This window comes from Macaca fascicularis, chromosome 15 (assembly GCF_037993035.2).
Source record: "Macaca fascicularis isolate 582-1 chromosome 15, T2T-MFA8v1.1".
Classification (NCBI taxonomy): domain Eukaryota; kingdom Metazoa; phylum Chordata; class Mammalia; order Primates; family Cercopithecidae; genus Macaca; species Macaca fascicularis.
Genome location: NC_088389.1, coordinates 5,996,007 through 6,020,258, shown reverse-complemented (window position 1 = coordinate 6,020,258; position 24,252 = coordinate 5,996,007). Strand labels below are relative to the sequence as shown.

At 54.3% G+C, this 24,252-nt stretch overlaps 3 protein-coding genes across 18 annotated transcripts in view; 2 read left to right on the top strand and 1 right to left on the bottom strand.

The window, feature by feature from the left end:
* Positions 1 to 28: 28 nt before the first annotated feature.
* Positions 29 to 6,678, top strand: SURF2 (surfeit 2). 6 transcript variants are annotated; one of them, XM_045372798.3, is made up of 8 exons: positions 29 to 152; positions 344 to 498; positions 692 to 762; positions 981 to 1,047; positions 1,259 to 1,362; positions 3,448 to 3,627; positions 3,763 to 3,932; positions 4,870 to 4,977. In XM_045372798.3, the coding sequence occupies exons 1-8, from the start codon at positions 75 to 77 to the stop codon at positions 4,951 to 4,953; spliced, it is 909 nt and encodes a 302-aa protein (XP_045228733.2). In that variant the 5' UTR covers positions 29 to 74; the 3' UTR covers positions 4,954 to 4,977. The 6 variants fall into 6 exon arrangements, with proteins under 6 accessions (XP_045228733.2, XP_065385981.1, XP_005580581.2 ...); XM_065529909.2 differs by lacking the exon at positions 692 to 762; XM_005580524.5 differs by lacking the exons at positions 692 to 762; positions 981 to 1,047 and having other exon boundaries at positions 4,870 to 6,678.
* SURF4 (surfeit 4) lies at positions 5,271 to 20,191 on the bottom strand. Its single transcript, XM_005580526.4, has 6 exons — positions 20,018 to 20,191; positions 11,001 to 11,187; positions 10,125 to 10,201; positions 9,515 to 9,558; positions 8,364 to 8,550; positions 5,271 to 7,583 (listed from the first exon to the last, which is right to left on the bottom strand). The coding sequence occupies exons 1-6, from the start codon at positions 20,063 to 20,065 to the stop codon at positions 7,317 to 7,319; spliced, it is 810 nt and encodes a 269-aa protein (XP_005580583.1). The 5' UTR covers positions 20,066 to 20,191; the 3' UTR covers positions 5,271 to 7,316.
* Positions 20,192 to 20,421: 230 nt separating this feature from the next.
* Positions 20,422 to 24,252, top strand: part of STKLD1 (serine/threonine kinase like domain containing 1) — a 30,284-nt gene continuing 26,453 nt past the window's right edge. For all 11 annotated transcript variants that reach the window (XM_065529907.2, XM_065529906.2, XM_045372794.3 and 8 more), the window contains exons 1-2: positions 20,422 to 20,652; positions 23,131 to 23,217. In XM_065529907.2, coding sequence (XP_065385979.1) covers positions 20,566 to 20,652; positions 23,131 to 23,217 — 174 coding nt within the window. In that variant the 5' untranslated portion in view covers positions 20,422 to 20,565. The remainder of the gene's footprint in view (positions 20,653 to 23,130; positions 23,218 to 24,252) is intronic.

Sequence of the window (24,252 nt, the reverse complement as noted above, 5' to 3'; positions counted from 1 at the left end):
CCGCCCAGAGCCCCGCTCCCGGCCCCAAGTTCTGGGAGCTGCTTCCGCCGGGGTGGTCTGCGGGCGCCTCGGCCATGAGCGAGTTGCCGGCCGACGTGGAGGCCTTCCTGCGCGAGCACCCGAGCCTGCGGCTCCAGCCGGACGCCCGCAAGGTTCGCGGCGCGGGAGGGGAATGGAGTGGTGGAGAAGGGCGCAGTTGGGATGAGGGGCTGAGGGGAGGGCGGGAGAAAGGACGCGGCGAGGTCAGGGGAGGGGAAGGAAGGGGGCGCCGCAGGAGGGGGCACCGGGGAGCGGGAGTGACAGGAGCCCCGGCCCTCCTGACCGCCTGCCCGTGCGTCAGCAGGTGAGGTGCATCTTGACTGGTCATGAGCTGCCCTGCCGCCTGCCGGAGCTCCAGGTGTACACCCGCGGCAAAAAGTACCAGCGGCTGGTCCGCGCCTCCCCGGCCTTCGACTTTGCAGAGTTCGAGCCGCACATCGTGCCCAGCACCAAGAACCCGTAGGTGGTCCGCGGCGGCGTGGGGAGGCCCAGGGCAATTAGGACAGCCCCTCCGCTGGTGCCCCCCCGGTGCCTGAACCCCCTCTAAGGGAGGTTCCCGGGAGGGCTCGGCTGAGGACAGGTCCTGGGTGGTAAACCCCAAAGTTCCCTCCTCCTGAGGACTCCGCCAGTGCTGCAGCTCCCACTCTTTCAGAGTTGGGAGCCCTGGGATCCAGGTGGTCGCCCGGGTGCTGGAGTCACCTGCGATCCTGGCGAGGCCTCTCGGTGAGCTCGTTTGCTTTTCGGTAAACCTGAGGTTTGTCTTGTGGGGTGTGGCTGCTTCACAGAGGAGTAGAGGCTTGTGCTTTGTCACCTGAGGTTGTGAACAGCGTTGGGTTCTCCTGTTGACCCCAGAAGGGATCTTTGATTTACCTGGGAACTAGGGTTGGTAATAATCGTCAAAACAGAGATGGGATCTTTCCATTCATTGAGCACTTGGCCAGGTGGAGTCGTCCTCTTGCGTGAACTCATCTTGGAGCAGTCAGCGAGGCTGCCATGCCTACTTTTCCGGTAAACATTAAGAGGCTGCAGTTGGCCTGGGTCAGCGGTTCCCTGCCCAGCTTCAGAGTGGAATTGCTCCGGGAGCCTTTAAAAGCCCTATGCCCAAGCCGCATGGTACACCGTCCCCGGTAGACCGTCCAGGGATGAGTCCAAGACACAGCCACCAGTCTGAATCCTTGCTGTGAACTATCCCTACAAACTTGGTTTCTCTGCTCTGTAGGCACCAGTTGTTCTGCAAACTCACTCTGCGGCACATCAACAAGTGCCCAGAACACGTGCTGAGGCACACCCAGGGCCGGCGGTACCAGCGAGCTCTGTGTAAATGTAAGTCCCAGTAAACCCCCATCAGTGCATCGCCATCTGAGTGCATGCTCGCCCTGCCCCAAATGGAGCGTGCTTGAAGGCAGGTCATCCTTCAGCAATCCGTGTTGATGCACCATGCCTGTTTTTGGCACAATGAAGAGAGGGATGATGGCCCCTGACCCCACAGCTTCTAGTGCAGGCAGGTGCAGAGCCAGAAGCAGGCTTGGGAGGGAGTGAGTGCACGTGGCGATGCAAAGTGTGGAAGAAACCTGGCGAGGGATGTGGGGTGGGCTTGCGGAGACAGGACGGCTGGGGAGGCTTGCTGAGGGATTCGCTCGAGGCTGAGGCTGGAGGGAGGTGGTAGCAGTGGGGTCAGGGGGAACAGCACCCCAGGGAGAAGCCAGGGTCCATGGATGTCTGAGGCAAAAATGTGTTAGCTGAGGTAGGCTCCAAAGGACAGGCTGGGCTAGTGTGCACAGCAGGGATGGCCCGGAGGCCCGGCCAGGAGCGCTGCAGTGGGTGTGTGGAGAGGGCTGGCTGGGGCTGCATGGACAGTGTGCATGGTTGAGAAGGGAGGGCCCCTTGACTGTAGCCATCCAGGAAAAGACGGTGGGTTTTGGGGGAAGAATTCAGAGTCCCTTTGAAGGTTTTAAGCTTGAGCTGTATTAGGAAAGGTGTGTATTAGGGAAGTATCAGGCTTTTCAAACAGGGACACCCATGCTGAGAGCACCCAGCGAGAGTTTAGAGAAGGGAGAGAGGACTGGTCCTGAGCCTCAGCAAGAGGATGGAAGTCCTCCCGTGTTACTGAAGGGAAGATGAGGACAGACAAATGATGTATTTGATAACGTGGAGGCCCCTGGCAACCTTGGTGAGGCACCCGAAGTTTGGCAGGGACACCTGGCTAGAGTGGAGCGTAGGCTGCAGCCCATGAGGGCAGTGTCCGGCCTTAGGCACATGCTGGGTCACCAGAAGGACTTTCTGGAGTCTAGCTAAGGAGGGAAATGGACAGAGGCTGGAGCGGACAGATTCAGGTTGGCTTATGGATGGGAAGATGCATCCATGGGCTTTTGATGAGTCTTTGGAGAGGCGGTCCAGCCCTCCCAAGCATGAGCGTGGATTGAGAAGGCAGGACTAGGGTTTCTCAGGTAGAAGGCAGGCACCTTGCAGAGGCTTTGCAGGCACGAGGGCTCCCAGCCTGGGGCTTGGACTTTTTCCAGCTAGTATGTTAGCTGTCAAGGGGTGGGCAGGAAGGTTCTAACTGCAGGCGGCCACGGGGTTCCCATGAAGAGTGGTTATGATGATGGACCGTGGAGCTGAGACGGGACTGGGGTGCTGAGGTCCCTACAAGGCAGTGGTCCAGAGAAGTCCGAACGTGGCTGTGAGCAGGCTCTGCCTTCAAGTTCTGGTGGTGACAAGGCTGCTGCGTGGCCATGGGGGTGGGTGGCAGAGACAAGGAGGGAAAGAGCCCTGGAGATGGGCCACCACATCAACGGCTAGGGCCCAGCAGGGCTCGTGCAGCCCACGAGGGATGATGATGGGAGCTGCGCTGGACTGGAGGGCAAGCCCCAGCAGACCCTCTAATATACGAGGGAACAACGGTGGTGATTCCAGTGAGGTCCTTCCATGGAAGCCTTGTCCCAACTCCCCTCTCACCCACTAAGGGGCAGCAAAGGCCAGGCAGCCAGCCTCCACTGACCCCCGCCCATGTGCTGAGGGAGGGCTTCAGGCTGCTGGGGAGAGGGTGGCATCACTGCCAGCCCACGCTGCCTTTGAGAGGCCATGCCAACCTAACTGGGGCATAGTTGGCCTTGGGCCTCCTCAGTGCCCTCCTAGTCATGGCTTCCTAGGCCTGGCTGGATCCAGGATGAGTGGTCAAGGCCCAGTAGACCTGTACCATCTTCTTGCCTCCTGGTTGCAGCCCTGCCCCACCGCCCTCCCTGCACGCCTGGTAGGAACAGAGCTGAGGCGCCCAGCAGCTGCTATGGTTTTTGTCCAGGGCAGTGGGGCTGTGGGGCCCTGGCCGAGTGCAGGCCCCATGGGTTAGCTGTGGCCCAGAGGACCGTGGGGGGTGTGGAGGTGCCCAGCGTGTGCTGGCTTATCTCCCAGATGAAGAATGTCAGAAGCAAGGGGTGGAGTACGTCCCTGCCTGCCTGGTGCACCGGAGGAGGAGGAGGGAGGACCAGATGGACGGTGACGGGCCTAGCCCGCGGGAAGCCTTCTGGGAGCCCACATCCAGTGATGAAGGGGGAGCTCCAAGTGACGACAGCATGACAGACCTGTACCCACGTAAGCGGAACGACCCCTGCCTCTCCCTGACCCTCTCCTGTCAGCAGGGAGCAGACTGTGGTGCGGCGTCCCCTGCAAAGAAGGTGGTGAACTCAGCCTAAAATAACCGTCAGCCAATCCCTGTGTTCCTCCCAGCTGAGCTATTCACCAGAAAGGACCTTGGAAGCACAGAGGACGCGGATGGCACTGATGACTTTTTGACAGACGAACAGGATGAGAAGGCAAAGCCCCCAAGAGAGAAGGTCACTGATGAGGGCAGGAGAGAGACAGCCGTGTACCGAGGACTGGTCCAGAAGCGCGGGAAGGTGAGCTGTCACCTCTACTCTGTTAGTGTGGCAGTCAGTGGCTTCCTCTAGTGATGGTTTTCCATTTGTTTAAAAAAAGAAAACGGCCGGGCGCGGTGGCTCAAGCCTGTAATCCCGGCACTTTGGGAGGCCGAGACGGGCGGAACACGAGGTCAGGAGATCGAGACCATCCTGGCTCACATAGTGAAACCCCGTCTCTACGAAAAAATACAAAAAACTAGCCAGGCGCGGTGGCGGGCGCCTGTAGTCCCAGCTACTCGGGAGGCTGAGGCAGGAGAATGGCGTAAACCCGGGAGGTGGAGCTTGCAGTGAGCGGATATCCGGCCATTGCACTCCAGCCTGGGCGACAGAGCAAGACTCCGTCTCAAAAAAAAAAAAAAAAGAAAAGAAAACAACCTTTTTCACAAGTGAAATCCCAAGCCAACAACACACAAGGACCATAGAAGCCGAGGCCGCTGGCTGGCAGAAGGCCATGAGTGGCTGCCATTGCTTCCCAGCCAGCGCCTTGTGGAAGCCAGGCTCCATGGACCATGGTCGAGACCAGTGGTTTGTGAGGACACCCTCCCACCTCAGACTATGAGCTGTGGCTTGTTTGTCCTTACCTCTGGGCACAGGGACCTGATTACTAGCCACCACCTTTGCCTTTGCCATCAGGGCAGGAGTAGAGACTTCCCCGCCTTTGGTAGATAAGCAGGAGCAAGGCTAGAAGAGGTCAAGGTCCTAATTAGCGTGTGGCATTGCACCATGCTCCTCTAAGGCCCTGCTGAGCGCAGTCTAATCCTGCAGCTGTTAAGGAAACGGGGGCGGAGAAAGCCTCTGTGGGTATTTGACACCAACACCTCCGAGGCTGTACGGGTGGGGAAAGCCCTGCACTCCAGGGCCCCCTTCTCCATGGGATCAGAAGGGCTCAGTAATCAGAATTCTGTTTATCCCACAGAAGCAGTTGGGCTCGTTGAAAAAGAAGTTCAAGAGTCATCACTGCAAACCCAAGAGCTTCAGCTCCTGTAAACAGCCAGGTTAATAAAAGCCCATGCTGTGAAGTTTCGAGAAAGCCTTCAGATATTTCCCCCGCTCCTCATCAAGCCACATGTCCTCTGAATGATTGGCTGTCCCCATGTCTCCCACTTATCCTTGTCTCGTGACATCTGTTGCCCTCTAAGGCAGGGCTGAGGGGGTCTGTCCCCCACATCCAGGAAGCAGGAGGGACTCTGAGGGACTAATTCTCTCTGGACATGGCTTCTGAGTGGTCTTCAGAGAAGCCTGGAGAAGCAACCTCACCCACTGGCATCCTGAGGGGAGCCCCAGTCAGGTTGGGCAACACTGTAGGATCACACTGCATACAACAAATGCCATTATTTATTTTGATGTGTTTCCAAAAATCAAAAATGTTTTCAAACACAACTAAGATATAAAATACAGCATAAAATGAGATTTAGATCTGTTTCCCACATAAAGCAAAAAAATCTTAGAAACTGTTTTGCCAAAACCAATTGGTAGATCCCACTTACCCTCTCCTCCCTGCAAAGGCATCTTCCCCAATCAGGCCCTAGCCCACCCAGGGCTAGGAGAAACAGCAACACCCACTAGGACGGAGGCGCTGCTGGTGCAGAACTGGTGCTGACTGCTCATGGGGCCTCCTTTGGTCCACCCTACTTTCCACCAACCAGCCAACCAACCTGACCACAGAGAAACCCTGACTTGGCCAAGGTCATTTGATGGGGCTGTCATACGGCACTAATGGGGAGCAGGGTGTGGACCAAGAGACAGCCCTGGTGAGGTTGAAACAGTGAGAAGCCAGTCTTCGTGCATGAGCACTTGAATGATCACAGGAGGAAAGAACCCATGTCCTGAAGCCGTTGCTTGATCTTACCAATATTAGGGGGTAAGGAAGTAGGCCACCAGGGGAAGATTTGCAAACGTGTTGGGACTAGCTCGGCTGTGTTAAAAAGGTGCCCCTCCTCAGGGTAGGTGACTTCCAAAAGCACTTACGAGCAGAAACCTGCCTCACCGCTGCCCTGCAGAGCCAACGGACGAGAGGCCAAGCTGGAGGCAGGCTGGGGGCTGGGACGCAGCAGCCCTGGAGACAGGCTGAGCCAGCCTGTCCCCAGATAGGTCTAGGGGCCAGAGAGGTGTTCGACCACCCTTGTGGCATTTACTATGGTGCAGACGACAGGGAGCAACAAGCAGTTAAACCCCCCAAAAAGAGAAACACAGTATAAGGCAGTGTTAGAAAACTTTAAATACAGGATTAAGATCAAATCGGTAAGGCATCACAAATTGTAAAAAGGAATTTTGGCTGCATTCGGCATAGCAAACGGACAATCTGAGTGAGCAACAGCCTCAGGAAAGTGGCGTGTCGGGCTGCCCACAGGGCGAGTACAGCTGGGAAAGGAGGATGCTGCTCAGCCAGGGTGGCCTGCGCTTTCGAGACCTTGCTCAGAAAAGGCCCCATGTGAGGTAACTGGATTGAGTCCGTGGGTCTCCAGTGCTGGGAGCTCCCGCCACACCCCCTGGCCACAGCGGCTGCAGCTCCCCAAGCTGGTCCGAGGAGCAGCTGGCCAGGCTGGCTTGCGGGGTGCTGCTGCTGGGGTCACCCCGTGTGTAGTCTCACTAGCCCTCCCCACTGCCAGCTCTGAGGCCAGCAGCACCCAGACCAGCAGCTTCCCCAAGGACTCCTTTGCCCCTTGGCCTTGCCTCAAGCTACTAAAACTCCCAGGGTGTTACCCAATAAAACACTTGGCACCAATCCAAGCTGATTTTCTGACCAATGACTTTTATCATAAACAGCAGCTTCCACCATCCCTTTAATACTGCATCATTCTTTGGGTGTCCCTAAATGTTTTCACTGTTCCTATAAAATACTACAATACGGGGCAGAAACAACATTGAAGCCACTGGTGTGATTTTACACCAGGGAGGTTTAACCGCTTTGAGGTCTGGCTGAACCACCCAACATCATTTAGTAGTTTTCGCTAAAAACGTAAACTTAAAACTAAGAGGGAGGGTGCTCTGAATGGTGATACCAATGTGTCTGCTCACAGCACAGCCTGAAGGCCCTCCTGCACCTCCACAAAACAAACTCAAAAATAGGACTGAGATGCCACAGCCAAGTGGGCTGTTCACTCCAAAGCCTTGGCATAGGGGAGGCCTCCAACTGCCAGGCTGGCCAGCACTGAAGGGTCAAACGCCAGACTGTGGCTCCAGAGCAGACCGAGCCATGAATTCTCAGGTGTCTCTGCAAATAAAGTTCTCAAAACATCTGTGCCTTTACCAAGGGAGGGGAAGGGAAGAGGATACATAAAAGCTGGCAGTTTTGTTGACTCCACCCCAAACCAGTCCTCGACGGCCACGGGTCTTAGCCAGGCAGGTAGGGATCTGTGACTGTTACCACTCCTTCTTCTTCTCATCCATGGAGACACCCCCAGGGCCCAGCGCCACCACCAGGAGCAAGCCCCCGATCACCGACATGGTCTGGAAGAAGTCGTATTTCAGGAAGTCATGCATGGGCTTGTAGACTGGAATGGTCCAGAAGGCGTTGAAATATACGTTGATGGCAAAGAGCCAGACAACCAGAGTCAAAGCAGCCAGCTTGGTTTTAAACCCAATGGCCACTAAAATCATCAGAGCTGTGCCCACGATGTTCTGGACAATCTGCATAGGTTGAAACGTAAGAAATTCAAAATAAACGTGAGGAAAAGAGATGCTTTACAAACAAAATTCCAGCTGCTGCATATCATGAAGTCTCTATCCATCAGGCTGATGTAGCTACTGCTGAGACGGCTGCTGGTGCAAGAGGGGAGATAAAAGCTGGGAGGAGGCAGGAGGCAATAAAGCACCAGCTTTGAAATGTGGAAGGTTTGGGGAAGATTGAAGTTCCTAACTAGTAAAAGGCTGTGATTTACCAAGATGAATCTCTAATCCATAACTAAATTCCCAAGTGCTTCTTGGCCCACCCAGCCATCCAGGCCAGAAACATCCTCTCTCTTCTCCCCATGGCACCAGGAGCTCTTCCTGGACACTGTCTAGCCAGCGCTCTCAGTCAGCTCCAGAGATGTGCTCTGGAAGCTCCTGGAGGCCTGCCTCTGACACGTGACACACAGGAATTACTTGAGAAAGATATGAACAGGGAGGAGAGAAAGAAGAGTAAGGGGAGCCTGGGTGGAGAGCCTTGGCCCTAGCAAGGGCTAAGCACACTCCACCAAGGTCAGAGGTTCTGGCCTTCACTTGCTGGAAGGAAGGCTTGACACACAAGAGTGACGATGTTTTGGTCTGTTTTAATGGGATCAAAAAGTTTGCTCCATTTGAGCAGCTCCCCCAGGTTGTGGTTAGTACCCAACCAGGGAGAGGTGAGCAGGGAGGGGGTGGGGGAGGGACAGCATTCTCTCTAAAGGACAGGAAACCAGACCCATTCAGGCAAGTAGGAATACTTACAGAAAAGAAGCTGGCGTCAAAGTGAAGGAGGGTCATGAACATCAGAACCAGCAAGACCCTGCCTCCGAGCTGCATGTACTGTTTGGGGGAGCTCTCACGCATGGTGGGGACGCCCGCAAACATGCTCTTCCCTTCAGAACGGGATTCTGCTAGGAGCAGCAACAGGCCTCCTCCCAGGGCCAGGTTCCTGAGGAACAGATATGTGGGCTGGAAGCTAAGCCTCACCAGGATCTGGCCTGTCTGTGAGACCAGGTGCAGGGAGAACTTGCTGCCAGTATAGGAAGGCTCTTACTTCCCTTTCTCCAGACCCAGTGATCTGCCAAGCAGGACCAGGCAGGCATGCGCACAGGACCTCAGACTCAGGTTACACCCGTGTCAAACCTTACATAGTTCCGACACAGCTGAGGAGACAGACATGTCTTTACAACTCGACAGCAACAGGCTACCTGAACACACACAGAACCGAGTCCTAGTCACAGCTTCAGTGCTGACCAGCTGGGTCCCTGTGGGCAGGCCTGTCCTCCACTCACACCCTGAGTCCCCATGCCCGTGAAACAAGGGGTCAGAAGAGGCGGTTTCAGTCTCTACTATTATAGGGGCTCTGCAACATCCTCTTTAGAACCTGTTTCTAAGAGGCGGAATTTAGACCAGGGGGTCTAATCTTTTGGCTTCCCTGGGCTACACTGGAAGAACTGTCTTGGCCACACATAAAACACGCTAATGCTAATGACAGCTGATGAGCTAAAAAATAAAACTTAAAAATTGCAAAACAGCTGTCAATGTTTTAAGGAAGTTTATGAGTTTGTGTTGGGCTGCATTCACCCTGTGGACCACAGGCTGGACAAGCTTGGTTTGGACCCAAAGAAGGCTACTCCAACCAATAGTTAACTGAGTTTAGAAATACAGAGTGAAATGCTTGGGACCCAAAGTGTTTCAGATTTTGGCATATTTGCATTATATACTTATCGGCTGAGCATCCCAAATCTGAAAATCCAAAACCTGAAACGTTCCAGTGAGCACTTCCTTTGAGTGTCATGTTGGTGCCCAAGATTTTTCCCATTTTGGAGCGTTTCAGACTTTGGATGCGCAATGCTCAACCTGTATGAGCAGCGTATACTAAAACCAGCTAAACCCAACCAGAATGCACATACCTCATCAAAAACTTCAAGTCCCATAAAATGCTGTAGGCAATCGTCTGAGGGGAAAGAAGAGAGAGACACTTGAGTCTCGGCCTGTCCACAGGCATTTCCACAGGCTTCATAATACATTAGACAGTCTCTCCAATGTCAGCTGGAGTCTAAAACACACAAAACCACCACAGGAGACCAAGGACAAATCTAAGCTCAAAAATGTGGTTATTTCTCAAGAAATGTGCTATGATGTTCCAGAGAACAAAGTTATTCTGAGACCACTGATGTGGATTCAGATATTCTGTTCCCTGCATTTCATTCTGAATAACCAGGTATTCTTCTTTATGAAGCAACGTGATAACAAGACAGCATCCTGGCTGCAACCAAGCTCGGGACTTCCCTTGTCACGGTAATCACAGGAATGGGACAAAAGATGGTCCAGTACCGAATGACCTGCCTCTACAGCCCTGCTTGGGCTCACGACTTCCCCAGAAGAGAAAGGAGCTCCAGGCAGTCACAGACATGCAAGGGGCTGAAAGGGGAGTGACAATGAACCCTCAAGGATGTCTTTTCAGAAGTTCTGCTCCACCAGAGCAAAGAGAAGGGAGCCCCAACCACGCAGCCCGTGTACCTGCAGAGCTATGATTCCAAAGAGCCCGAAGCAGGCGTACTGCACGAAGTTTCTGCTCAACACCAGGACGCAGCCAGCTGGAGGGAAGGACAAGGGTTAGGGGGCCTGAGGGTGGGTGTCGGGGCTGGGGGCAGCAGTGTCTCGGTACACTGCCATCTCACCTGGCCCTTTCGTCCAGAGGCAGCCAAACCACCTATCCAAGCAACAGGCAACTTCTGGGAGAATTAATGATAGGCAAGGATCACACATGGTAAGTTGACTAGACTTATCACAAACACCAGAAAGTGGAGCCCTTGCCGTAATAAAGAACGGGCCATTTCCCACAGTCAGCTCCCAAGTCAGCCACCTACCTGAGGCAGGCAATTAACTGCTCTACTGTGGAGCGCTTCTGAACCGGTGGGAAGCGCAAATCCCTTGGCCTGTAATGTACAAAGGAGGGAGGACTGCCACCAGAAGCTGGTCCACCAAGGCCATAAGACAGACCTGAGCCAACACGAGCTTCATTCTGGGCTCATGAATGCTCTCCCCTCTCCATTTACCTCAATCTACTTATCCTTTTTAGACACCTTTGTCTTTTGACAGCCTTACTTCCTCTCTGATCCACCCAGACCAGTCAGACTCCAGCATCTCCTGCTGTGGGTCCCTGACAGACACCATGTCCTATTTCCTTAGCAAGCCCTAAAGCAGTGAGCCCAGGGCTAGAGACTGAGCGTCCCTGCCGAGGCCTGCAGAACCAGACTCCTGGCCTGGCACAGCTGAGCTGGAGAAGAGGGGGACAGCAGTCTCAGGAGACCGAGTTCACACACAGCCTCCCAACTGCTAACGATCACAGAACAAGACGCCCAGTGAATCCTGACCACCCTCAGAGCCACTCACTCAGTTGTCCCAGCAAGTTGAGGAAAACGAAGGATGAGGCCAGCAGGTAGCCGCAGTTCCAGGTGCTGTCGATGTAGTCGCGCTGCTCGCTCCACTGGAACCACATGCGGATGCCGTCCTCCAGGAAGGTGCTGATCAGACAGAGGCGCGCCACGTGGGGCAGGTACTGCTTTGTGACACGGAGGAACTGCAGGGCCACAGAAACCCAAGGGTGAGGTGGCTGCGGCGGGGAGCACCAGGCCGCTGCCGGGCACGTCCTTGGGCGGGGTGTGCGTGAGGAACAGACGCTGCGGAAGGCAAGAGCTCCTGTCAGCCTCGGTGCCTTCCCAGGGCAGACTAGGGGGCTCTCAGTGCTTGCTCCCAAGTGCTACCCTGTGAGTCTGTACACATGCGACAATCCAAGGATCAGTCCCGGAGATGCATGACTTGACATTAGGCCCTCTGGGGCAGACCCCAGCGGGCGGCAGCCCTAACACTGCCACTGTGATTTCCCCCGTGCCTCGGCAGTCAATTACAGTCATCGAAGGTGGCATTGCAGCAAGACACAGAGCTGCTCTTTTCGGTCAAAGGCATTTACAAGTTAGGATCACAGAATGACATCTGAAAAGGCACTTAGAGGTCATCTATCCAGGGCTTCTGCACCTCAGCACTACCGGCATCTGAGGCCAGGCCACTCTGCTGTGGGTCATCCTGGGTGCTGCAGGCTATGATGCAGCAAGCCTGGCCTCTGCCCACGACATGCCGGCAGCAGCCTCCCTACTGAGGCACCACTGCACTCTGCCAGGCATCTCTGCTGCTCTGGTCCGACCCCTCACCTTACAAATGGGCATATGAAACCCAGTGGAAAGGGGTTCCCCCAGCTTCGCAGACCTGATGGTGCAATGCCAAGACTAGACCCCAGCCTGCAGGTCACACATGGCTGAGGTGCCAAGGGCCTGGACCTCCCAGCCTGCCCAATGACGCCCAGAGTACCCTGACAGAACAAGGGTTGGCTTAGGTGACAGCCAGGGTGCCAGGCCTAGATGGCCACATGGCTGACTGAATATTAAGATCACGTGTTTACAGTTATCTGAAAATCTCCAGAGCGCAGGAGGAAGCCCCAGGCTCTGGACAGCGCATGTGTGCTGTCGCAAACCAGGGCTAGCGCTTCCCGGCCCCTGACGGAGCTCTCCCCTGCAAGCTCAGGATCTGACTTGGGGACTGTGTGTGCAGCAACTGTCAGCACAGTATGAAGCTGGTACCACTAATGGCTAGAAAGCACTGGGATTTTGTCAAAGCCTGCATAATCTCAAACAAATTAAAACACACTAACAAATAGGATGGACAGCTGTTTCAACAGCAATGAAATGCAAGTGTGTGAAATCACTGTCAAATGTCAAAGGGAAAGAAAACATTTATGACTTCCTGCTGTGCTGTGAGTCAGGTCATTTATGACAGCTGGGTTAGGTAGCCAACATGCACTACCGATGCCAGGTACAAATGTCACGCAGCTTTACCCCATGCACTTCTCTCTTATCACCCATGCAAAACTGAGATACAAAGTGAAAGAAACCCTGTAACACAGCAAGTCCTTCGGAGAAAGATCAGGGGACCCACCCACAAACGCATGTTGGGAAGCCAGAGTCTAAAGAGCACCCAAGAGGCTGACCCCCATGGGAGGTGAGCGAAAGTCAGCTGCACAGGCCTCCTAGGGCTGACTAAACCTACTGTTGGAACAAAGGAAGATGTGCGTGTTTCTTACTTTTCAGCATTTTTTAAAGTTGCTTCAAAGTCCTAGACACTGCTGAAGCTGCCCATCCCAGTTACCACGCCCCTGGGTGTTCAGATCACCCTCTAGCCTGTCAGGTGGGGCCCCGGCTAGGTCAGCACTGTTGATTGGCTCCCATGTGGCAGAGAGCGAAGGCAGAGATTACAAAGCCAGGTGGCCATTCTCCCCAAATCCACTGTGCCCTGCAGTGTCAGTTCTGCACTCATTTACTCAGCCTTTGACTCCACAGAAGTGATGGGAGAAATCACAGTGACCAACAGATACCCAGAGAATCACCAAGCGGGTTTGGGAGATGAAGCGCAGGCGGAGGCTCTGAGGCCCTGTGATCTCACCCTGCCCTGGTGCCGTCCAGCCAGCACACTGTGTGACCTGGACACGCCCTTTTTGAGAGCGTCTCTACTATCCTACAGTAAAGTGAGGCCAGCTGAACTAATGGTTGGTAAGATTCTTTCCAGCTTTACTAGGAGGAAGACCTTGTTTCACTTTTCATTTTTTTTTGTTGTTGTTTTTTGTTTTTTGAGACGGAGTCTCGCTCTGTCGCCCAGGCTGGAGTGCAGTGGCGCGATCTCGGCTCACTGCAAGCTCCGCCTCCCGGGTTCACGCCATTCTCCTGCCTCAGCCTCCTGAGTAGCTGGGACTACAGGCGCCCGCCACCGCGCCCGGCTAATTTTTTGTATTTTTAGTAGAGACGTGGTTTCACCGTGGTCTCGATCTCCTGACCTTGTGATCCGCCCGCCTCGGCCTCCCAAAGTGCTGGGATTACAGGCGTGAGCCACCGCGCCCGGCCCACTTTTCATTTTTTAAAAGGCCCCAAATACTCCCCTGTGAATTTTAGGGCCAATGCAGAGAACCAGCACAAGATGCCCACGTGCACAAGGTAAGCAACCCGCATCGCACTGGGCGGTGGGAAAGGTGACGCCACGCACCCTCCCCAGGTTCTGCTTCATGGCCCCGTTGCTCTCTAAATGCCCAGCAACAGTATAATCACCCATATTCCGTGGAAGAGATAAAGCACACCACCTCGGCACACGATGTGCCACTGCTCTCAAGTAATGGCCTCACGTCGTGGCCCAGCTGGGAAGCCCCAGCAAGGACACAGGCCTTTACCTCATCTGAACCAGGGGAGAAGCAACCACTGGGGAGGAAGAGCTCAACAAGAGGCTGTGCAGACCTCTGAGATGAGATGGAGCCGTGGCGGGACTCCCAGGGTGGGGTGTGGGTGTGGGGCGTGGACCCCAACAGCAGCAGAGAGGTAGACTGCAATCCACACCCAAGACAGACACCAGAGGTGTCCTGACTTGCTTCTAAAATGACAGCTGTGAGGCACTCACTGGCCCGAGATGAGCAAACCAGCCCAGCCATGGGCTGCGGTCTAAGCTTCCCCCAGTTGCAGGACCCGCATTTAACATGCTCATCTGCTACGTGCACAGCCCACAAGATTGAGGCAGTGTTTAAAAGTCTCTTTGATGAGTCTGCAACTCTTAATTGGAGTGTCTGGGTCAAGAGGATTAAAGAGCAAAAAAGGGAGAGAAGGTAGGACAGGCAATTCACACCTCCTTCCCTGCACGAACATGGTGAGGAGACAGACGCAGCTCTTGGCTGTGGGGAAAAATATGCAAAAATGTAGGTACTGCATTCTGAACTGAGCACATCTACTGCTTGGCTGTTCTGGTTTTCAAAGGCAAGCCTGGTCCAGACTGAAGGCTGACTAGCTGTAAGTCAGGCTGATGCAGTCTCCCTTAAACCAGCCACTATCTAATGAGCATCTGTTTGGACTGAACACTGAAAAAGCCATGTTTAAAGACCAGGGCCCAACATTAACCTTATTTCCTACATCCATGTTGGTCACAACTACTTCAAATTGGCCGCTGGAACCATGTCATGCCACTCTAGAACATGTCCCAAAGCCAGTGTCCCCTCAGCACAGCAGAGAAGAGCCCCCAACACAGGAAGGACACACAGCACCCCAGGACAGACAAGAGCAGCCACACTGCAGGCACTCAGGCCATTTCTGGTAGCCAGCACACAGGTGACCTGTGTAAACATGGCGAGCACATAAAACCTGTGACAGTCTCCCTCCCCCCTGCCAGAGAGCTGTGAAAGCAGAGCCAGAGGTGGCTGCTGACCTGGCAGGCTGCAGGAAGGAGATGACACAGTTAGCTCACCTCTGTGGCCAAGCTTCTCATTAAGTCTCTCCGAGAACCGCGCCATCAAGCAGGATATAGTTCACAAGCAGTGACAGCATCTGAGGAGCTTAACAGGAAGACTGAGATTTCTCTCAAAGGGGTGGTTATTTTAGACGACTGAAGGGGATTTTAGAAACGTAATTAATGATATCCACCCTGAGAGATGACTTCGTGGGCATCCAGTGATCCCTATCACAGGCACCTGCAGCTCCCACGCCACATAGAAAACTCCACTTTCTCTTCACACTCAGGACAGAAAGAAACTGAGGAAAGCGGCTTGCAAATTAGTGGTGAATGAGAACATCGAGGAAAAAGGCACTTGATCACCAAGGATTGGGGTTGCCTCGTTCAAAGCCCAACTCAGGTCCCACACATCCTAGAAACGAGCACCTGCGGCCCAGCGGCTTCGCTCACATCAGCCTGTCAGAGCCGGCTCCAGCTCACTGGCTCACTGCAGCTCCAGAACTTCCCCAAGCCTCCCTCTCGTGCTGCTCTATAGGTTCACACTCTGGACACTGCTGAAGCTGCTCATCTCAGTTACCGCGCCCCTGGGTGTTCCGATCACCCAGGGCCAGAAAAGGTGTCGCCAGCCCAATGTGGGAGATGATGGCCTGGCTTTACTAAAAAACTGCGTGATCAAAATCCCAACTGTAGGAAAGACGTAACTGAGAATGACTGGGCCCCATGTTCTGGGAGGAGCCTCGCTAACCACAACCTCCCCTGCTTCTCCCCCGCACTCCCCTAAAGAGCGAGGTGGCTGTGTTTTAACCTCCCGTTAAGATCACCGCACAAAGAAAAGTGAGTCAGCTCCTCTTTGCCTTCTCTCCCCACTCCTTCATGGTATAGGGCAGGATATGACAGAGCCTGCCACTGTCACAGGACCTCGCCACACCAGACAGCCACCAGTACGGTGTTCATCAGGAGCCTCGCAGTGCCTGTACCACCTGTGGGTTCAGGTGTCCTCAGGCCCATCCTCGCTTCCCCAGCATTTCAGCTAGGGCCAAGGCCAGCTCCCAGGGCCCAGGACTAGCTCTGCCACTCTTGAGGACAGGTTAAAAACACCAACGGCCACACTGGAGAGGAAGGCCCCATGCAGCTTTTCTGTCACCTTGGTGATGAGCCACCAGGCAGAACCCATTAAGTGCTAATATTGCTGTTTATGGGTATAAATTGCTTAGAAGCTACATTTTGCAGAGGGTCTAATAGGCAATGAGGAGCAGCTGCAGGCATGGACATTAGTTTGGATTGCTGAGTTCATTAGAGTTTCTGGCCCCTTCCCATGGCTTCCAAATGCCCAGCTCCTGCATAGAGCATGTCTCAGCAGTTTCTACAGAACATGGCTCCCGGGAGCAAGAGGACACTGTCCCTGGCTGCCAGAGCAAGGAGCTTGATGCCAGAGGCAGAGAGACAAGAGATGCAGCTGGGGGGAGCCTGCCAGCAGAAACTAACCGGACTGCTCGTCCCCGTGGACCAGCCTCTGCAGACCAGAAGGAAAGGTCACAGTCCACCAAGCGGTGAGGAACCCAGCCTTTGGGGTAAAAAGATGTGGACTCAGTCTCCAGCTCACCACGAGCCAGTGCAGCCAGCCAACCTCCCTCTGCCCATCTGAAGATGGAGACGCTCTGGTCCACCTCCTGCAGTCAGGAAGGTCACACAAGGAATGTCTGTCATGCACCTGGCCCAGTGAAAGACTTAATGTCATTGTCATAATATCGGAAGACACTGGGCCTGGGAAACTAAGCTTATTTAGGTCTTGCTTTCAGCAGCCCACACTTTCTGGTCAAATCTTGTCACTTCGGCTTTACTCTTGTTTTCTGAAAATGAGAAAAAATGGATGTGTCACTTTATCTGATCAGTGACTTCCATGGTAATCCCCTATTGGCTTCAAATTAGGTCATTTTCATGTAAAAGCCTGGTCTGGCAGCTTTAAGTACTATGTGGATAAATAGAAACAAAGCCCCACCTGGGCTTCATCAGATTCTGTCCACAAGAAGCCATATTTTGACTTCGAACCCTATTAACCTGCCTGTGTCTGTCTGATTGGGGTTTGGGTGAGTACAAGTCGCTGCACTCCCAAGCTGCCCGCAAAAGGGCATGGAAGCTCCCGCAGCCATGCTCTGCCACCACCCAGGCGGACTCTAATGAGATCATCTGACGGCGGCAGCCTGCGCTGCCTTACAGACATGGTCCTAACCCATTGGGTTTTGTATGTGAGCAGCCCCTTCACCCGCCAGTGCTCTTCCCTTGACTTGTGCCAGAAGAGCAACACCAGGGACTGGGGGCGCTGGGGACCAAGACCCGGCTTTTCTTCAGTGGCCACAGGCAAGTCTAGGAGCCTGAGTGTGTTTGGCCTCCTCTCAGTAACCTGGGAGAGGTTGACTCTGTGCCCCCTCAAGAGCCTTTCCAGTTCCAAGCTACTGCTTCTTTCATTTAAAACACAACAGAACACATGAAGAAGGCTGGACGCGGTGGCCCACACCTGTAATTCCAGCACTTTAGGATGCCAAAGCGGATCACCTGAGGTCAGGTGTTCAAGACCAGCCTAGACAACATGACATGGCAAAACGCTGTCTCTACTAAAAACACAAAAATTAGCTGGGCGTGGTGGCGCACACCTGTAATCTCAGCTACTCAGGAGGCTGAGGCAGGAGAATAGCTTGAACCCAGGAGGTGGAGGTTGCAGTGAGCTGAGTGCCACTGCACTCCAGCCTGGGTGACACAGTGAGACTCTGTCTCCAAAAAAAACCATTAATAACAAAACAAGAAGAAAAGGCCGGGTGGAGTGGCTCACGCCTGTAATCCCAGCACTTTGGGAGGCCAAGGCAGGAGCATCACCTGAGGTCAGGAGTTCAAGACCAACCTGGCCAACATGGGGAAACCCCGTCTCAACTAAAAATACCAAAAAAATTAGCTGGGCGTGGTGGCGGGCACCTGTAATCCCAGCTTTCAGGAGGCTGAGGCAGGAGAATTGCTTGAATCCGGGAAGCGGGGGTTGCAGTGAGCCAAGATCGAGCCATTGCACTCCAGCCTGAGCGAAACTCTGTCTCAAAAAAAAGAAAAAAAAATCATCAAGAAAGGAGTATGTGAAGAGACTGGGAACTTTTTTTGTCAGGAGGAGAGTCTGTCATTTGCTAGTGGGCACCAGCTTGACTGGAGACATTTGCTCTAGATTTGGTTATGAAATTCACTTGCAAATCCCAGGTTTTCCAGGACAAAGAGTGAGTGTACGTAACTCTCATCCTTCCCTCAGCTATAAGGAGCCATCTTCTTAGGGAGTTGTGACTTGGAGAAATATAAATGGGTCACTATAAATTATGTCAATGAAAACTGACAAACCTAAAAGGTCTACCTGGTTCTTGGGGGCTTTTGATATGAATTGTTTTTGTAAGGGACACAGTTTTAAAATTGTGTCTTTAAAGGCTGGGCGCCGTGGCTTATGCCTGTAATCCCAGCACTTTGGGAGGCTGAGGCGGGCGGACCACGTGAGGTCGGGAGTTCAAGACCAGCCTGACCAACATGGAGAAACCCTGTTTCTACTAAAAAAAAAAAAAAAAAAAAATAGCCGGGCATGATGGTGCACACCTGTAATCCCAGCTACTCAGGAGGCTGAGGCAGGAAAATCGCTTGAACCCGGGAGTCGGAGGTTGTGGTGAGCTGAGATCACACCATTGCACTCCAGCCTGGGCAACAAGGTCGAAACGCTATCTCAAAGAACAACAAAAAAAAATTTTTTTTTTTAAATTGTATATTTAAGCACAAAATCAGGACCTTAGAAAAAACTGCTTCGTCAAGTTGATATACTTTTTCCCCCAAAATTTAAAATATTGGCTCACAGGAAAGTGTTGCAATGAGAACCGACGGTGAGGTCACACCAGAAAGAGATCACCCGTCAGGAGGAACGGAAAAGCTCGATAGCTGATTAGAAAACAGTCACTTACTCTTTTCTTTTTTTTTTTTTTAAACCACACATACACAAGCCTTCCAATAAGTCTAGGCCTCAGGGTTTGATGACTCACTACCACCTCCAGAAAAATTTAAAAATTTAACCATCACTACTTAAAACTCTAGCAAAGCCACACAAACACATTAAGTAAACCGAGGAAAGAACGGCAAGTGGGCCACAGAAGGCTCTCCCTGCGGGGATAACGCTGTTAATCTGTCGACATAACGGGATTCTTTTAGAAGTAAAAGGCATAAATCTGCGTAACCAGCACCACCTTTTTTTTTTTTTTTTTTTTTTTTTTTTTGCCAAGCTTAATCAAGAAAGACGGAAGGGAGTTGCGTGTCCCTTCACTTTGTAGGATCGGATCCTGTCCACCCTGTTTCCGAATGCTCTCAACAGTTACCCAACCGCCTGTTTCAAGGGCTTCCCTGTTGCTCAGAATGCCACCTGGACACTGCTGGAAGGAAACTATCAGGGAGATAAGCTTCCCCTCCTCCCGGGCTGTGTACAGGTCCCCACTCAATCCAGCCCAGGGCAGAGTCCAAACGGCGAGGGAGAGATGCAGACAGGGTCAAAGGGACCCCAAGAGTCCAGCACATCTGGGAAAGAGAAAAAGTGCTGTGGCATCCTGCAGCTGGGGCGCACGCCAGCGCGCCCCCTTTCCTCTGGGAGGACCCCCGGCCCCCGTTCGTCCCCAAGCTCCCAGCCCGCCTCCGGGAGACCCACTGAGAGAAAAAACGTGTGGGGAACCCCCAGCAGCTCCAAACGCCGAGGCGCTCCCCGCGAGCCTCAGACCCGACCCAACCCTAGGACTCGCGCCACCGGCCCGCGAGGAAACCCCCACAGCCCGCGCCCCGGGCAGGCTGGAGGGTGGGGGCGGCTGGCCAGGCAGGGCGCCCAGGCCCGGGCTCCGGGAGCAGCCCGGCGGGCAGGGGAGACCGGGCCCGCAGGCCGGGTTTGGGGGTGTCCAGGCCGGGGCGGAGGGCCCGGGCGGTGAGCCCCTCTGTGGGAACAAGGAGTCGGGGGGCGGCCCGGGCCTGGCGCCCTTCGCGGGGAGGCCGACTCCGGAGCGGCCTGGGCGGCCTGGGTCGGGGCCGGGGGAGGGGCCCGCAGGCCGCACCTGGTCGGCGAAGTCCTCAGCCGTGCCCATCAGGTCGTTCTGGCCCATGGCGACGGCGGGAGGCTCGGCTCGGCTCGCTCGCTCGCTGGCCCTCGCCCGTCGGCGCCCGCGCCCGCTGCGGCCTCCACAGGAAGTGCCCGGCGGCCGGCCTCGCTCCGCGTCGGCTGCGGCTCCAGCGGCTGCCACGTAGGCCAAGCCTTAAAGGGGCCGCGCACCGCCCGGGTCCGCCCCGGCGCGTCTTAAAGGGGCCATGCACCGTCCCCAGCCTCCCGACCGGTCCGCTCGAAGCCACCCCCGCCGCGCTCGACGCCACGCCTCTCACGCTGGAGACCCCTCCCACCGCGCGCAGGCCCTGCGGCACCTCCCGGCCCGGAGGAACGCGTCCCCTTTAAGGGGGCAGGCCTGGGGGGGTCTGGGGCCAGCGCGCGGGATGGACGCTTGGATGCCTCGAGGACGCCGTTCGGGCGGGGAGGGTCCCGCGGGTCCCACTGACCCACACGGGGTGGGGTCAGGGGTGGACGCTCGCCCGTACGCGGTAGCTACTGAACATGCTTGGGCCAGAGTCCGATGGCAGGCGCCCCACGCAGGGGGAGCGAGGCCCAGGGTACCCCGGAGAGCCCATGGACAAGTACCAGGTGCCGAGTGTTCCCTGCGGGGAGGTGGGGGCTCCGTGGGGTAACGGTCGCCAACCCTGGAGCTGCGGCCGGCGGTTCCGACCGAGGGCGGCGAGGGACCCGCGCCCTAGCTAGTGTTGGCCTCCAGCTCCTAGGTTGAACCCGGGGGGCCTCCAACGGTGACTTCCTGGGTGCCCTTTGCCACTCAGTTTTCCCCTTTGTGAATTGACTAAGGATTTTCCAGCCCTGGCTGAGTATTTGAGGGCGTGGGGCAGCTCCTCTATCCTTTGTGCCCGGGGTTTGGGCGCTTGGGTCCACGGAGGCAGGCCCCCCGGGAACATCCCGAATACGTAATTGGGAGCCCCCAGTCCCCTAAAAACACCCCTGCAGTGTGGGTCTTTGAAAATATTTGAGACCTAAAAAATTTACAAAACACAAAAGGAAAGCTGCAAAATAAAAGTGAATGTTTAATTAAATGCTTCTATACATGATATGTAAACTTTATTAAATGTTAGATTCAGCATTTGTGAAAACCGCATTCGCTTGGAAACAGTTTGCGGATTAGATTTTTGTCACTTGGGAAGAATTGTCTGTGTGTGAGAGGACTATAGGGCGTTGCCAGCAGTGACGCAGATGAGCTTCTGGTGGCCAGATAATTTTTTAAATAAAGTTACTTTTCAGAGAAAAAAAAAATAGACCTTTCAGGAATATACCTGCTTTTGGAAAAAAAATAGACTTGTTCTAAGATATGGGTCCATTTTACTGTTTAACTTGCTGCCTAAGCCTGAACGCTCTCACACCAGCTCTGCCCTCAGCCCCCTGTGGCTTAGAACAGCAGTCCCCGGCCAGGCTCGGTGGCTCACGCCTGTAATCCCAGCACTCTGGGAGGCCATGGCGGGCGGATCACCTGAGGTTGGGAGTTCGAGACCAGCCTGACCAACGTGGAGAAACCCTGTCTCTACTGAAAATACAAAATTAGCCGGGCGTAGTGGCGCATGTCTGTAATCCCAGCTACTCGGGTGGCTGAGGCAGGAGAATTGCTTGAACCCAGGAGGCAGAGGTTGTGGTGAGCCGAGATAGCACCATTGCACTCCAGCCTGGGCCACAAGAGCAAAACTCTCTCTCAGAAACAAAACACAACAAAACAAAACAAAAAAAACCCAGCAGTCCCCAACCTTTTTGGCACGAGGGACCAGTTTTGTGGAAGACAATTTTTCCACAGACGGAGGCGGGAGGATGGTTTCGGGATGATTCAAGCACATTACACTTAGTGTGCAGTTCATTTCTATTATTATATTGTAATACATAATGAAATAATTACACAACTCACCATCATGTAGAATCAGTGGGAGCCCTGAGCTTGTTTTCTTGCAACTAGACGATCCTCTCTGGGGATGATAGGAGACAGTGACAGATCATCAGGCATTTGATTCTCATAAGGAGTGTGCAACCTGGATCCCTCACGTGCACTGTTCACAATAGGGTTCACACTCCTGTGAGAATCTAATGCTGCTGCTGAGCTGACAGGAGGTGGAGCTTGCGTGGTAATGCGAGCCATGGGGAGCGGCTGTATATACAGATGAAGCTTTGCTCCATTGCCTGCTGCTCACCTCCTGCTGTGCAGCCTGGTTCCTAAACAGGTCACAGACTAGGTTGGGGACCCCAGCTTAGAATATCCAGCAGGCTGCTCACAAGGCTGGATTACAGACTCCTAAATCTTTTACAGGCTCCGAGAGTCCCTAGGCTCAGGCTTCCATCCTCATATCTCCTCCTCTGGATCCTGCCCTCCCTCCCCCAATCCTCGGATGCATGTTAGCCTCCAGCAATCTCCCGCCCGGTCCCCAGCCCCATAGTACTTGGTCTCTGCACAGAGAGATGGTGGCCATCTCTCTGCAAATTTGTCTCAAATCACAGGCTCTAAGGTCAGACCCTCAGAGTTACCCCAGGCAGTGTCCTGCTTTCTAGTGACATAGCCTCAGGCAAGGACCTAGCTCCTTGTGCCTCAGTTTTCCCCAATGTAAACACAGAGGTAGCAATGGTGTCCACTGCATAGGGTGGCTGTGAGGTGCTTGGCACCATGCCAGGCACACAATGGCTTCCTGATTGTACCAGCCACAAGACTGGTTACTTTCTTGTTTGGAGGTGGATGCTGGAAGCTGAGGTCGCACGGGTCTACAGAGAGTGAATAAGCCCTTTTCCTCTGGGAGGTTCTTGCTCTTGAGTGCCCAGCCGGTCCTCATTGCAGTTTGGGGGAGGGATATAGGGTTGTAGAAGAAAGAGCTCCAGAATCGGCCCCAAATAGGTGAGATCAGAGTCCTGCCATTGAAAGGCTTCTTGCCCTCCTTGGGCCGTTTCCTCTCTTGCAAGATGGGGTGGAGCCACTTGCTCTGCCAGCCTGACAGGGGAGTTACCGGGACCGGAAAAGGAGCTGGAGCTGGGCTTCTGGAAAGGGATAAGTTGTGTGCATTTCCTGAAAGCTTTTCTCTTCCTTGCTGGTAGGTTTTGTACCAGCTGAATCCTGGGGCCTTGGGGGTGAACCTGGTGGTGGAGGAAATGGAAACCAAAGTCAAGCGTGTGATAAAGCAGGTAAGAGGCCAAGCCTGTGCATCCCACGCCAGGTGGTTCTGTGGCTGTGATTTTCCCCAACACAAGCTCTTCCCATGTCGGAGAAGCTTCCTGATGCGGCAGCTAGATTCCTCGCTGCCAGCACTCCCAGAGACAAATCTGGTTGGGGTAGACGTGGGGGTGCGTGAAGCTCTGTCACCTTGATGGGGAAGCAATGCTAATTTTTACTCCATCACCACCACCTCCTACCATTTACACATCACGTGCTGTATGCCAGGCACCGACTCACTTCATCTCCCGTCAACTCTGTAAAGCAGAAACAATGACCCTGTTTATAGCCAAAGACAGTGAGGCTCAAGGCAGCGCCAGACTAGCCAAGGTCACACAATTTCCCAGAGGATTTGAATTCAGGCCACCTCATTGGGGGACACCGTGCTACCCAGTGCTGGGTCACCAGTTTTACCAAAAGGGAGCCAAGCCCAGAGAGGATGGGGACTGGCTCAAGGTCACACAAGGCTAAGGTCACACACCAGGCCCTGAGCCCTTCCTCCGCACTCCTCACCAGGGCTAGCAGGGCATAGGGAGGTGTAGGCCTGCAGGACAGCCCTTTGTGTGTCCGAGACAGGGAGGTCCAGATCAACAGAGGTACTAGGGTGAGAGAGCTGCTGCAAGAGTCCCTGGCACGCCCTCCTCTCTGTGGTGGTGGCAGGGACCCAGCAGGTTTAGGGCTGGCCGCGCAGCAGGAGGAGCTTTGTCAGAAGCCGCTACTGGGCCAGGCCTCAGTCTGTGCAGCTCCGCAGCCTCACCCTGAATGGTTGGGCCTGGAGTCCTTGCCCCTGCCCTGCTCCCTTGCTGGCTGTCTGTGGGGTTGGCCCCCTTGTCTCACAAGCCACTGAGGCAGAGTGGCTGACTGCTCTCTGAGCAATTAAGGAGCTTTGTGTGTGTGTGTGTGTGTGTGTGGTTTTTTTTTTTTTTTTGGAGATAGAGTCTTGCTCTGTCGCCCAGGCTGGAGCGCAGTGGTGCAATCTCAGCTCACTGCAACCTCTGCCTCCCAGG

Coding starts and splice junctions, on each gene's coding strand:
- SURF2 (XM_045372798.3), top strand. CDS start 75: ATGAGCGAGTTGCCGGCCGACGTGGAGGCCTTCCTGCGCGAGCACCCG. Junction 1,363..3,447: donor CCAGCGAGCTCTGTGTAAAT/GTAAGTCCCAGT, acceptor CTTATCTCCCAG/ATGAAGAATGTCAGAAGCAA. Junction 3,628..3,762: donor CATGACAGACCTGTACCCAC/GTAAGCGGAACG, acceptor TGTTCCTCCCAG/CTGAGCTATTCACCAGAAAG.
- SURF4 (XM_005580526.4), bottom strand. CDS start 20,065: ATGGGCCAGAACGACCTGATGGGCACGGCTGAGGACTTCGCCGACCAG. Junction 11,188..20,017: donor CTGAGGACTTCGCCGACCAG/GTGCGGCCTGCG, acceptor GTGGCCCTGCAG/TTCCTCCGTGTCACAAAGCA. Junction 9,559..10,124: donor TTGGAATCATAGCTCTGCAG/GTACACGGGCTG, acceptor CTTTCCCCTCAG/ACGATTGCCTACAGCATTTT.